General features: G+C 43.0%; 3 protein-coding genes across 3 annotated transcripts; 2 read left to right on the forward strand and 1 right to left on the reverse strand.

The window, feature by feature from the left end:
* The first annotated feature begins 2,246 nt into the window (after positions 1–2,246).
* On the forward strand, positions 2,247–2,949 carry LOC100286021 (pectinesterase inhibitor domain containing protein). The gene has a single exon (NM_001158909.3). It carries the CDS (start codon positions 2,296–2,298, stop codon positions 2,836–2,838), a length of 543 nt encoding a protein of 180 aa, NP_001152381.2. The 5' UTR covers positions 2,247–2,295; the 3' UTR covers positions 2,839–2,949.
* An 804-nt stretch (positions 2,950–3,753) lies between these two features.
* On the reverse strand, positions 3,754–8,530 carry LOC100285220 (transcription factor E2F3). Its single transcript, NM_001158114.2, has 14 exons — positions 8,046–8,530; positions 6,703–6,868; positions 6,537–6,593; positions 6,344–6,429; positions 6,170–6,258; positions 6,010–6,061; positions 5,833–5,885; positions 5,682–5,732; positions 5,555–5,603; positions 5,361–5,426; positions 5,192–5,268; positions 4,892–5,117; positions 4,562–4,628; positions 3,754–4,467 (listed from the first exon to the last, which is right to left on the reverse strand). The coding sequence occupies exons 1-14, from the start codon at positions 8,274–8,276 to the stop codon at positions 4,346–4,348; spliced, it is 1,392 nt and encodes a 463-aa protein (NP_001151586.2). The 5' UTR covers positions 8,277–8,530; the 3' UTR covers positions 3,754–4,345.
* Positions 8,531–9,637: 1,107 nt separating this feature from the next.
* Positions 9,638–13,696, forward strand: LOC100217217 (2-cys peroxiredoxin BAS1). The gene is made up of 7 exons (NM_001143574.1): positions 9,638–9,904; positions 10,002–10,076; positions 10,218–10,299; positions 10,389–10,468; positions 12,155–12,280; positions 12,396–12,509; positions 13,276–13,696. Exons 1-7 carry the CDS (start codon positions 9,716–9,718, stop codon positions 13,390–13,392), a joined length of 783 nt encoding a protein of 260 aa, NP_001137046.1. The 5' UTR covers positions 9,638–9,715; the 3' UTR covers positions 13,393–13,696.
* Positions 13,697–14,688: the final 992 nt, after the last annotated feature.

Below are 14,688 nucleotides of genomic sequence, written 5' to 3' on the forward strand. Positions count from 1 at the left end.
TTTGTATCCAGTAATATCAGTCTCCATATGTGATTACATCAAGGCCAGGGATCTCAGGAACTCAGTCACCGGGTTCATCTATGTCTCCCTCCCTGGTTTAATGCCTTTTCCGTGTTTATTCTAATTACCTAGCGTACGTAAATTTGTGGTGTGCGTACATGTGCATAGTGTTTGGGTGGTTCCCTTTGTATCCTTTCCCTTCTTTAAATGATGATACACGACTCTCTCGCGTGTTCTGGAAACTCAATTTTTTATACAACATCTTCTATACCTTTTAAAACTGGATGCCTTTTCCTACTTTGTTCAGTATGAATCACCAGAAGTGCTGGCAAATGAATGACCCGGTCCTGATAATACTGTTAGCCCCTTTTTTCAGCATCCAAATTTTTTTACTCTTCTTAATTTAGTAATAGCATCTCCCTATCTGTTGACAGACTGCTTCCTTGTATAGGTGATGTTTCATCTTTCATCCATCCCATGTACATATGTTCAAGATGGCGCCATTGGTTCCTCGGCAGAATGGGATGCAAAGGTTCGAAGCATTAGTGATAACCCCTATGCTATTATGTTACTGTCCAATGTCCTTTGGAAAATACCAGATCGCGCCATTTCCCATGACACATCACCTTTGACTATATATGCTACCAGTTCAATAAGGTATATTATTACTTTTAAATGTTTTACATATGATTTTAACTTGTTCATTCATTCAAGTAATATCTTTTCCAGCAATATTTGAAGTATGTACTTGGCTATTATGGAAGGGTAATTAATATCTTCTATCTTCTCTATGAATGTTTGAAGCAATATCAATCTGGAACACAATATGCTAATGGATTTGCAGTGGAGGATATTGAACGATAATCTCTAATCCTATGTGGTAAAGCATTTTGCTGATTCAGCTATTGTGAAAGATGCACATATTGGCTTACTGCTATGACAGACCCGATATTGTTTGAAAGAGGAGGCCTCCCGACTCCAGGATGGTAAAGTCAGCTTATTACTCTTCGTTTCCTCTGGTTCTGTAAAGATCTTAAATTCCTTCCATATTGTGTATTTCAGGATTCTGGGCTTTGGTGGCTCCACTGTGTCATTGTTTGCCCAGGTGGAAATCATGATGTCCTGCTTAGAAATCCACAGTGCTCTACTGTCCATTGACTATGGTGCAGTAATCTCTTCCAATAGGTCCACTCTGTGCAGAGTGCAGTGAACAATGAAACATTGGAGGACACGATACAGAAAGGCGTCAACCGTCGACATTGAGAAACTGAATCCTGCCTTTCTTTTCATGCGGGAGCTGCCAGAGCTTCACATGGTTTCACTGTGAAGACAGGTGCGGAGGTCCCTCTTCACCATGGATTTATATAGAGAGTAGAGGGCATCATAATACTTCACATCTCAATGTATTTTACCATTATATCTTGACTCCGTAGCAACGCACGGGCATACACCTAGTCTAAAAAGAAAACGAAGAAAAAACCGGATGTGGTATGTCTGGGTGCTCCCAATGCCGTGCCATCAAAACTCGCCACTAGAGGAGGTAGAGGAGCACGAGACGCCACGTCTAGAATCTAACGGTTTCAAAACCGAAGTTTCATATTATTTTTTTTTTTAAAAATATTCCTTTGTTCTTGGTTTTATGTCGCTAACATTTTGCGACGAATTTTAAATACGTACTAGAAGCGTATTTATTAAGGGACAGATGCGTATTGCTTTTAATATTGGAATAGAGATGAAGATATGTATGTTTTATATTTTGCATAGATGTAGATATAAAATACTTTCTCCGTTATTCATTTTTTTAATTTTTTCTAAATATATTGCTTTTACTACTACATATTCAGACACAATGTATATGATAGCGAAAGTAGATATCTTATTAGTTGAAGTGGAGGGAGAATTTCACTAGGTAGAGTACAACTATGCCATTTAACTTTTTCCATATATGCCAATTGCAGGCGCTCCAGGGCTTTTTTCCATATATGCCAGTTGCAGGCGCTCCAGGGCTTCAACTTTTGAGTTCTCTCTTGACTCCACGAGACAAAGAGGCGCCAAAAAAAAAAGAAACAGAATGATAAACAAGTTAATGCAATAACGCCAAATTGATGAGTGACTAAAAAACCCATCGCAATGCGTTCGCATTCCTGACTCCTGAGTATCACGCGCTCTCTTAAAATCCTCAATAACAACTGACGCCGGCCCACGGCTTCAAATAGCTGCAGATTGCAGCCCATCATCAAGAAACCAACACCGTACCGTACCGCAGCTCTCCGTCGCCCCACCGCCACCTGCAAGATGAGTCCGTGGTGGAAGCCCCTCTTGCTGGCCACCGCGGCCCTCGCCGCGCTCCTCGCGGCCGACGCTACCGTGGATACGACGTGCAAGGCGGCAGCCGCCACGGACGACCGCGTCGACTACGGCTTCTGCGTGTCGGAGCTGAGCAAGCACCGCGACAGCCCTGGCGCGGACGCCTGGGGCCTGGCCAAGGTGGCTGCCAACCTCGGCGTCAACAACGCCGGCGGCGCGGTCCGCGACGCGGAGGCGCTGCTGGCCGGGCAGCCGGGTGCGGGCGCGGACGGCGCCAAGGCGAGGGCGGCGCTGGGGCAGTGCCGCAGGCTCTACTTCGACATGGAGCTCGCGCTCGCGGGCGCGTACGACGAGATCGACGCGCGCGAGTACGCGGCGGGGAAGGAGATGGCCGTGGAGGGCATCGCGTTGGCGCGGCGCTGCGACGCCGTCTTCGCCGAGGCCGGGATGCCGTCGCTGCTCGCGCGGCGCGCGGAGTACGCTCAGCAGATCACGGTCTTGTGCATTGCCATCACCGACCTCATCGAGTGATGGTCTGCGTTCTTCAGTCTTGTACTAGGCTTGTGTAGCAAATAATAATTGGTACGATATGTGAAGGGTCAACAAGGCGCGAATTCTTTGAATAACAGTCCAGGTTTTTAGACATTGTTTCCTTGATTTCGTTTTGCAACGCGCAACATGAAATATTTGTGTGGGACGGGGAGAGGAGTCGAGCTCACACGACAGCGAGAGCTATGGGCCAGCTTATTTTCGGCCTCTAGCTATCAGAAGTTGTTATGGATTGTCTAAACATAAGTTTTTTCGTCTATGAGCGAGGGTCTATGAGGATCGCTTCAGTGAAACCATCCAAAATCAATATGAGCAAATAATCGACCGAGTTATCACGATAATATGAATTTATCAATTTCTAGATCATAAATCATATGAATCCTTTTTATCTTTCTCCGTACGTAATTCTCACAATATTCTTCTTACAACTAAATTCTCTCCACACCTAAATTATCAGAAAAACTGAAAAAAAAACTAAAACAAACAAGTACGTATCATGCCTAAAATCTTAGTGGCAATGGACACATTTTACCCGCATACCGATAAAAACCCTATAAGGTACGAGTTTGTACCCGTGAATACGGATAGTATAGTGGCTCCGCGAGCCAAGATTCTTTGTTTCAGCTTCTTTGGCGACTCTCGGAGGACGTGTCATTAGCAAGGTATGGAATTCTGTAGTTAGGCTTTACAGCTTATTGGGGCCTACTGGGTAGCGACCATGATTGGCTGGTGCGTTCAGAATTCATACCGCATGTCCCTGCAACAAGTGCAATGAAAGCACACCAGTACATGGCCAGGGCAACTTTCTTAATTATTACTCCCTACATTCTTTTTTATTTATCACATTTTAGTTCAAAAATAAATTAACGAGCGACAAATATTCAAGAGCAGATGTATACGTTTGACTGTATGGATCAAATTGATGTAAAAAAATGGAGTCTCCTCTTAAATACATGCATAGAAACATTTGTTTACAAGCGAACAGCTCTGCTTTGTTCTGTTTTGGGGCATCAAACAATTGTACAAAGAATTTCCTGCCTTCAATCGATAGCTCATCCTGTAACGCCAACACCCCTTGCACTGTGCACTGTTTTGTCCTGATGTTTTATACATTTTGCAGCATTTTTCAGTGGAGGTCCACTGATCTGGTATGATAATGTTAGCTTGGTAAGCGAATGGAGCGGTGGTGAATATGAGAGCAAGTGCACAGCACCAGTCACGAAGAAACTGGCGCTTCAGTGTCTGCTAAGCTAAAGTGCTGCGCTTACTAATCAGGCAGTAGACTGTTAACTTAGTCAGTTGAGCTCGTCAGTCTTCACAACAGAGGTGCCGGGCGTGCACCAATCTGAAGTTGTGGACTGCTCTGCCCTGACTACACTCCAGATGACATACGCTCATGAAACCGTCTGGCCCTTCTGTTGCAATAAACATTTGCTGTCACACGAGAACTCACCGCTCCAGATGTCAGTTTTGTTGAGCCATTAATGTCTTATGGGTCCATGCTTGGAACCTCCATATGTGGCCCGTCAACTGTGACCGGCTGCTGATTATGGGCTCGAGGGGTGACAACATCTTCTGACAGGAAATCCATCTGGTCCCACTGCACTTCTTCTATTTTCCATGTTAAGAAATTCAAGCTGTAACAACAATTATGTAACAGAACAGATGATTTTAAACCATCTTAATGCATGATCATCAAGGATACGTCCTGTTTTCCACATATCAGTCATGCTAACATCCCCCTCTGTTAGGAGCCAGTAATCAGAATCCGTCTGCAAAATTTGTGTAGAATGGTAAGTTACTCAAGATAGCACAACCACCAACTTTATAACTTAGCAGGTTCTATACAGATTTGCATTCAGGTTCTAGGAAGTAAAACTCAGAAAAGCGTATGAAAGATTCATATGTACATGCACATTGATGTAACATTTTTTATAGCACATAATTTCAGATGGGGTGCATTGTTAATAATAAGCTTAATGATCATGGCAAAGGGGGAAAAGCTGAAGTTCAACTTCACAATGATCTGACTTACATGGACGTCGGAAGGACTAATCCTTGTCATCCCTCCAAAGTCATGCAAAGCACTAGGATCCTGGGGAATCTTCTGGCCATGCTGTACATCATGTGCCACGTCCATTGGTGTGCTACTTTGTCCAGCATAAGTATTGAAATCTTCCGCGGGTTGATGTCTGGGCACACTGGAATGCTTGACGGGTGTCGCAACACCACCCAGTTCCTCAAATTTCTCATCAAATTGACTATCATTAAAACAAATTCTGATTAGCTAAGATTATGTCCAAACAGTCAACTTCACAGGAGAAATAAACATTACCTAACTAAGTAAACATCTATTGGTCCCATCGTACTTCTTAATACAATTCTATATCTCCTTTGGAGATAATCACCCGCCTGTCCGTGCAGCAAAAGGCACACAAGAACCATAAATAAAAAACAGTCAATAATTTGTGTATGCAAAACTCATTTATTTTAATGCTTCCTACCTCATCTGGATCAGGTACTTCAAGTGTAGTACCATGAGGTGCTTTAATAGCAATTAGTGTTTCATTCTGCACAGATAACCACAAATGTTATTTGCCAATCTACTGCACATGTTGACTTCAAGAGAATTAATTTAGTCTAAAGAAACAGATGATCCATTAATATGGCATTGGAAAACCCTTAAGCTAAAGCAGACCTGAAAGCTGGGTAATCCCTTGATGTCGTCTTCAGTCACATAGAGCCACCTAATAGACAAACGAAATATAGATGCACTATTAGATGGTGACATACAGACATAACTGGTGTAAAAGAAATATAGCTACCTTTTATTATTTTCATCTTCAGTTAACCCCCTTAGTTTTTCACGCATGTCACTGAATGGGATACAAAGCACTTGATTAGATAATATTTTTGTTAAGACCTGTGACATAGCAGAGAGTAAGATATGCATAGAAATGTGCAATAGCTATCAACCTTATACGCTCATCTAGTGCTTGCTCCTGCAGACTAAGATTTTCAACTTCTGCCTGCAACGTGTTACACAAAACTGAGCTTAGGTCTAGTTATTATCATACCTCTCAGGGGAAAAAAGAAGTCTTGCACTTAGGACTGGTATGTCAATTTCAATATGAAAAAAATCACAAAAGGTACCTGCAAAGCGGAAATACCATTATCTAATTGAACACTTGAATCATCCAGGGCCCTATAGTGTCATGGGAGAATAGCATCACCAATAGGAATTACAAGAGTTAGCGAGATAAGGTTGCACCATAATACAAGAAAAGGGTAAAAGGAAGAAAGCTATGCTTACTTCCAACGGATTCTATTCTTAAGTGTCTTCTCTATTAGTCCAATGCCTTCAAGGACATTAGTAATGTCATATATGCGTCGCTTTTGAACCTGAATTGTAGGAAAAGTCTGAATATGTATCGACTACCAAGTGGATGAAAAGAGATGACAGTTGAAAATGGAAACAATCTGTAACCTCTAGTGTTTCTGCAGCATTGTTCAAATCTAGAATGCCATCTGGCGCTTGCTTGAGCAAGTTAATGAACTTTTTTGTCAGAAGTCCTAAACAAGGATCGGAAGGATGGATATAAGTAACAGCAAGCATTACTAAGGAAAGAGCAATATAACCAAATTCAGGAAACATCTAAGACATAGAATGTTATGATCACCTAGTGAACTGTCATAGCGGCACGTGCCAACAGGAGTTGGTGGATTGAGTGGTGAACCTGTGCAAACAAAATTTTTCATGTTTACCCTTTTCTTGTATGAAAACATATGTAAAAAGAGTTCAAAACAAATGACCATGGCATATCATTCACCAATGTTTGCACTCACCAACATTTGATGTAGGTGTCTGAGGCCCAGTTTTACTGTTCTTAGCTTTTGCCTTAGAAGCTTTAACAGTTTTACCAGAGACCGAAGTGGGCATTGGACTGGTAATGATACAATCGCTTGGCTCAGCAGCAGCATCATTTTCTTCAGATGTAGCTTTCCTTTTCAGCTGGAAGCGTAACGGACTTGTTAATACAGCTATCATTAAGAATTGCAAACAACCTCGATAGAGGTTATCAATTAGCATTAATAACAAATAAAATATTAAGAATATGCTAAATTCTGATGGAAGAATTTGCGGATTGTGATATAGGAAATATACATAGTACTAACGCCACACATCCATCATTAGTGGATGTAGTCAACTTAAAACCTGAAGTGTATAAATTCTGTCATGACCCTAAGCTGGACTATTTTATTTGATTTTCAAAGTATTTACAGAGCAGGCTGAAACTAAGCTTATCTGCAGTTTTAACGTAAAATAGGTGACATAGAAGTTCTGTGTGAAGTATCCGACAAAAGAAACAAGCATGACTTGCACTGATACATTACAGTCTTGCACATTTCAACACCTTGAAACAGTAATCACCAGGTTGTGTTAAATATATATATGACCTATGCTTGCATAAACACACACTGGCAGGAAAAAAGGTACTCCATCTGTTCTTTTTATTTGTCGCGTTTTAGTTCAAAAATAAACTAGCGGGCGACAAATATTCAAGAACGGATGTAGTACAAGGTATTCAACATCTACAATAAAAGAAACAAACCAAGTTCTCTTTCATTTGGCAATGCCATAGATAGAAGTTTATAGCGCACGAGCACACCTAGATAGAAGTCCTACAGCGAGCCAAATCGTACCTACAGCCACACAGACAGCATGTAAGCTACTACGGCAATGATTAAGGGGAATATATGTTGACCAGAGCTTCCTCTATGCCAATTGCCAGTACATCTACATTACATAAATCATTTCTGTTTCTGACATAAAACTTTCCCTCCATTTCTGAATCTCGCTGCAGGGACAACTGTGTGAGATAAATTATTTTCTGATAATGAACCCGGTTGCGTAACAATTACAGTTCCTGCCTATCTGACACCATAACCGCGAGTACGGAGCATTTGAGCTTCGGGAAGACTTCCAGGGAGCAATGAAATTGGACAGAATTTCACGCGTTTCTACTTATGACAGGTGTAGTGAAACCCAAATCCATATACATAAACAACAGGAGACAGAAAAGTCGACCAACAATACGACTTGAAGCATGGGTCTCCAAACACTGTAAGCTGGCCCGAGAAGGGAAAACAAATCCGGAGCTCTTGGGGGAGCAGAAGCATCATCTCACCGGAGTCCGTATGAACAGCCCCTCCTCGATAGTATCACGAGGAGGAGCCCCCGCACCGACGCCGCCTGAGGTGGCGGCGGGTGCCGTGGCCGCAGCCGGTGTCGGAAAGCGGTGGTAGTCGTCGGGCGCGGCGAAGGGCGACCGCGACGGCGTGGCGAAGGACAGCGGCGGTCGCAGCGACTGCAGGATCTTCTGGGCGGCCGGCGGCCTGCCGCTGCCGACCCCCGACATATGGCTTCTGCTCCCCGGCCGGCGGCGACCCCGGATCTCGCGCGATCGTGCGGAGGGGCGCCGGGCCCCCGGAACCAATCGGCGGCTGGGGAGGCCGGGGCACTCTCCGGAGCTAGGGTTCCGGCGGGGTGGGCGGCGAGGACCGGCGAGGCTGGAGGCGGGCGGTGGCCGGTGGGTGGGGTTAGCGAGGAGGGAGGGAGGTGGAAAGGGGGGAACAGAATAGAGGAGGAAGGGAGAGAGAAAGAAGCAGAAAACGAGGGAACGGGGGCGAGGAGGGAAATTAAGTAGAGCAGCATTTGGGGAAGGGCCTGCGGATGGACATGGACCATCGAAGGAACCGTCGCCGCCGTAGCCTGGGCCAGATTTCTAATGGAGCCAGACACGCGCTTTCGTTCTTGGGCCGCTCCCGCGGTTCTTTTTATTTTTATTTTATCATTTTATTATACCTGGCAGTGGCACTTTGGGTTAACTTTCATTTGAACTCATCCAAGTCCAGCAACAAAAGGAGAGAATACAATAAATTGTTTATTATTTTCTCTAAACTTCGCTTCAAAAACTAACCATTAAAATCCCCAGAGAAAACATTTTCTGTGCACGATTTTTCTGCGCAATTTTCACGTTCTTGATTTTTTAATGCATCGCAATGATAGAAAGCAGTTGATGTACTGATGATGCATGGAGTATCGCAATTATTCCATTCCACGCTCCTGCAAATATCAAACGTAGCCAATCAACCATTTTTTGTCTGGTGCGTAATGCATGCCACACACGGTATTGATGTTGCCGCGGCTTCAGACCATCTCCCACCGTTCTCTCATATTTATCTCTGTATCTATACTTTCTATTATATTTTACTACGATTAAAATACTTTCTATACTGTTTTTAACCATTTACCCTATTTAGCTCCCCCTACCTACTATAATCTAGTTATTTGATATTTGTAAGTTTTAAAAAAACATAGACTATTTATACTATTATAATTCACATTGTTTTCAAATAACAATACTTAAAAGGAATTAATATCATAAAGTGACGGAATAATTAAAATGTGGAGGAAAATTGGAATTTACCCCATATATTGGGGAGGTGGCTCTCTCCCTAGTATGGAGTGGGTTTTCACTTTTCACCCCAAATGTCACCCCACGTGGGGTGGGGGAGATATACGGAGCACCGTTGGAGGTGGCCTCACGAGAGATTGCGGTACCCTTCGCCGGCGGACATGTGCGACCCAAGCTGCCAAGCAGCGCAGGCACGGGCCAGAATCGAGAAGGCGAGGACCGAAGAGCTCGTGTGGCGCTGACACGTCCCTATTTAAAACCTCCTCACTCACTCAGCCATAGCCAGCGCCAACCCCCGGAAAGGCGGAAACCCATCGCAACTAATCCCCAACCCCAAACCTCCAATCCACCCATCCCCTCCTCATCCACTCCGGGCGGCCATGGCCTGCTCCTTCGCCGCCGCGACCGTCGTCTCTTCCGCCCCCACCCCGGCCGCCAGGCCCCTCGCCGTTGCCCCGCAGTCCGTCTCTGTCTCCCGCTCCGCGGTCGCCACCGCCGCCAGGCCGCTCCGCCTCGTCGCCTCCAGATCCGCGCGGGCCACCAGACTCGTCGCCCGCGCCGGCGGCGTCGTAAGTTCTCCTCGCGTCTTGCCTGCTGCGGGCTTACTTCACACCCTCTCCTAGTTTGCGCACTCACGGCTCATGCCCTTGTGCCTGTGCTACGTAGGATGACTTGCCGCTGGTCGGGAACAAGGCGCCAGACTTCGAAGCCGAGGCCGTGTTCGACCAAGAGTTCATCAACGTATGTGCACCTCTCTCCACGCAATCTCGCGTGGTTTTATGCTGTGGCAGCAGAACTCTGAAATCTGTCATCAGTCATCCTTTCAAATTGCTCTTCCATTTGATGTGGCTGGCGGTGACATTGCTCTGTGTGCTTTTGCAGGTGAAGCTCTCTGATTACATCGGGAAGAAATACGTCGTTCTGTTCTTCTACCCCTTGGATTTCACCTTTGTCTGCCCGACCGGTGAGGATAAAACAGTAGCATAAGTATCAAGAAGATTCGTTTGGAGTGGATCTCTGAGATTCTGATGAACGAACGCCTGATGCTTGCAGAGATTACTGCCTTCAGTGACAGATATGAGGAATTCGAGAAGTTGAACACTGAGGTTCTTGGTGTCTCTATTGACAGTGTGGTATGATATAATGCCCTCATATTCCATGATATGGTAGCATCTATCAGTACGAATTAGTCATCAATTGTTCTATAGTTGACATCTGATATCTCTACTGCTTGTGTGGATTGTTCTTTGTTCTATGTCGTAGTTAGCTCTTGAAGTACATTTCAGATTTGATATGTGCTAGGAGCCCATAACGGGAATATAATTATTATGGTTGAACTGCTCCTGTGATGAGAAATTCACGTGCTACTGCTAGGTTGTCTTTGGAGCACAAGCACAACTGTATTTGTGTGCATGGTTCTTGACCATAGTCACATTATTTCTAAAGCTAATTCTGGAAAGTATGTTCATGTGGAGTTAGGAAACAATAATTATACAAATACACAATGTTCTATAACAGTAGAACCGCACATGCCTTTTTTCCTTTACACTTGCCCATTTCAAGTTTTTTAGTAAAGTAGTAGGGCCACACATGCTGATTTTTCCTCATGGTGAAAGATATGTGCCACACTTTACGAATGTAACTATTAATAGAAAAATCCATCTACATGAACATAAGAGCAGTGTCACTAGGGATGAAAACAATGAGAAAATGTTAAATTACAATATAGAGTCTGAAAGTAGTTGGTATAGGATTTTCCTGTTCATTGTACAAATAACTGAAAAACCGGTTGTGCTAAAATCACAAAATGACAACTTTCATGTTTTGATAGAAACGGAAACAGTATCATAATACGGAAAACGATATTGGTTGGTATGGGATTTTTATGTAATGCTTTCACCCCTACGGGCTATTTGGCAATTCCATTTTCCCAAGTGAAAATGAACTAATTTTCCTTGGGAAAATGGAAACCCCTTGGAAAAATGGGGTTGCCAAACTAGCCCTAAGTGACACATTACTATGTTAGATTCATTTTCGGATTTTATATCGGGACTAACTACTCACATTACACTTGAGGCCTTAAATTTAACCTTTGTTGGCACAAAGGAAATGTGTTCTAGCTTCATGGTCTTATTAAATTGACCGTTGCTCGCTAAAGTTCTTAACAAAGCTTTGGGAAATTGCGTACTTCCCTCCAATCGTAAACATATGACACCATTGACTTTTTACTCAAACTTTGACGAACAATATTATTTAATTACTTAGCTAAGTAAAGTGAAAAGCTAGATCTATCATCAATACTACTACCCTTGGATGTTTGTCTATTTGTGCAGATATTTATAGAAAAGACAAATCATCAACAACAACAACAACAAAAAAGTCTTTTAGTCCCAAGCAAGTTGGGGTATGCTAGAGTTGGGTAGGCTAGACAAATAATCAAATGAATAAAAAGAGTCCATGGTTACATGGAAGGAGTACTATGAAGAATGGCCTGTATATTTGAAGTCTTTTTACAATTATGATTTGTTTTTACTCTCTTCATTCCAAATTGTAGGTCGCTTTGGTTTTTCTAATAGCTAGACATGGTGTATATCTAGGTGCATAACAAAAGCTATGTACCTAGAAAAGCCAAAACGACATATAGTTTGGGATGGAGAGAATAACTCTTTATATATCATTATATGTATGTGGTCAAAAGTAGAAATCTTAAACTACATGGATAATCAGTTTTGGTCACTGTGATTTCATCGGTATTATAACTCTTGATAATTGTTTTTGTTTGACCATATCTTGACATTTGAATGACTCTTTGGATGCAGTTCTCCCACCTTGCATGGGTGCAGACAGACAGGAAGTCTGGTGGGCTTGGCGATCTTAAATACCCACTTATTTCTGATGTCACCAAATCAATTTCAAAGGCCTTCGGTGTTCTGATCCCTGACCAGGTATTATTTCCAGCCACTGCATATTCTTCTCTAGATCCTTGCACTGTGGAGTCCTTTTGTTTTCCATGTGATGTTTCTGTTAGTTGCTCCCTAAATCTGAATGTTCTTTGGGCAGGGTATCGCTCTGAGAGGACTGTTCATCATTGACAAGGAGGGAGTGATTCAGCACTCTACCATTAACAACCTTGCCATTGGTCGCAGTGTGGACGAGACCATGAGGACCCTTCAGGTATTTTCTATGTTGGCTGTGCTACATTTCTGATAGGAAGTTGATCTGGACTTTAGATATTAGAAGTTCTGTGCTGCTAGGGCTAGTTCGGGAACCCTATTTTCCCACGGGATTTTCATTTTCCTAAGAGAAATTAGTTCATTTTCCATTGAGAAAATAGAAATCCCTTGGAAAAAATGTAGTTCCCAAACTAGCCCTTACTAAAACAAAAAAAAAAGTAAAAAGGAGATGCACTTTTGTATTCATGGTGTTTGTGATGCACAACTTGAACAAGATTTAACACTGGTGTGAGTTTTATTACATGTTTAACTGTTTTGTAACACTTGACAGTGCAACATAGTTCTCCATTTGCAGGAACAAAAACTATGTCCAACCTTTAAAGCACACTCTAATCCAAATGCTTCAAATTACAGAATAATTATTGAAACATATGTACATTAATTATGTGACCTATTTTTTTTTTCTTGGCATTAGAGTACACGTGCATCATATTACAGGATTCCACTGTACTAAATATAACTGCCAAAGTACTACAGATACCAGTTTTCATATGGCAAGATGCATCCTAGCAAGCATGACCAAGTGAGGCTCTTGATCTGGGAAGGCATTTTGTAGCTTCCCAATGAAAAACAATAAGCATAATCCCAATTTGCTGAGCTGGTTTACGCCCAACCCAGTTACATAGTTGATTTTGCCATTTTATACAGTCCACCGATCAGAATGAAAAGAATGTTGAGGTTGACGTCTCATTTCAATGTTTCATCAGGCATTGCAGTACGTCCAGGAGAACCCAGACGAGGTCTGCCCGGCCGGTTGGAAGCCAGGGGAGAGGTCCATGAAGCCCGACCCCAAGGGAAGCAAAGAGTACTTCGCGGCCGTGTAGACTCGCCGTCTTTGAGAAGCTTTGCTACGTTTTTGTCATGGTGCCCGCTAAGCCCCCCGGCAGTAGGTTGGAGTTTTGCGGAGCTCGCGTTTTTACAAATCTCTGTGCTCTGAACCGAGCGTAGTAGCCCCCCTTTGCTGTTGTGCATCCCGATTGAGTGCTGTTCTTTGCCACCTTGTTTAATTTCGTCACCTGACGACATAAGGTTCATTTTACACGTGATTGAGAGATCTCACCTCTAGTCTTGTGTCGTAGTTTGTCGGAAAAATTCCCTATATATCTTCACATTTTAAACTCATTCCTTACAAGGCCTTTTCTAGTTTATGTTTCTTTGGGGGGCACTTCCTGGCCCAAGCTGCTATGCAAAAAAACGCAAGGCCCGCCCACCAGGGGCCCATAACTTAAACTCCTTCGCGCTGTTTTTGCTGGCCCGTAAGGCCTACTGCACTGTACACTTGGGGCTGCATTCATCAAGGACCCGCAGCAATCTTGATTCCATTCTCTGTTGTAGTGTTGTTAAATAATGGCGGTCCGGTGCAGATTATTTTTGGAGTTTAGGAGAGTAAAAGATAGTAGATTTTCAAAACATTTTGGTGTTTAGAAAACACACACGACCTCTTTGGGTGCAACAAGTTAAACCATCGATAAATTAAAGTTGTATCTTTTTTAGGGATATATGGTCCTATTTCAGCTGTGTTCAGTTTCTGACCACTAGAAGCCGCTACAGACTACAAAATATCCACAAAATATCCATCTTTTCAGTCCGCTTCTACAAAATATCCATCTTTTCAGTCCGTTTCTACAAGAATCACTTTAGTTAAAACCGTCCAAAATCAACGCGGATGAATCGTTGTGATAGTAGGAAATAATTACTTTCTACATTCTAAACCCCATGAACACTTTTATTTTTCTTCACACGTAATCTTTATGATATTTAGATTCTCTTTGCAGAGGTCGGGAGATGATTTGTATCAAACTTTTAAATGCAATGAAAATCTTTCTTATCGAAAAAATAGATTCTCTTCACATACGGATTTTCTCGTAGCCAGATTCTTAAGAAATCTCTTAAAAAATTGAACCAAATAAGTCCCATATGTGATACTCCTTGGCAAAAAAAAAAAAACACCGAGCAGTCCTGCAAGTACATCCCTTTTTATGATTCTCTTCTCCCTGCTGGCTGGACACTCCTATACAGGGCACATGCTACAGGCATGATGCACTGAGCTAGCTAGGGGAAGGGACGCGCTAGCTGCTGCTTGTGCAACGCCCCCTTCTTCCTCTTGGTTGCATTGTGCA

Source organism: Zea mays, chromosome 5 (genome assembly GCF_902167145.1).
Source record: "Zea mays cultivar B73 chromosome 5, Zm-B73-REFERENCE-NAM-5.0, whole genome shotgun sequence".
In the NCBI taxonomy this organism is placed as follows: domain Eukaryota; kingdom Viridiplantae; phylum Streptophyta; class Magnoliopsida; order Poales; family Poaceae; genus Zea; species Zea mays.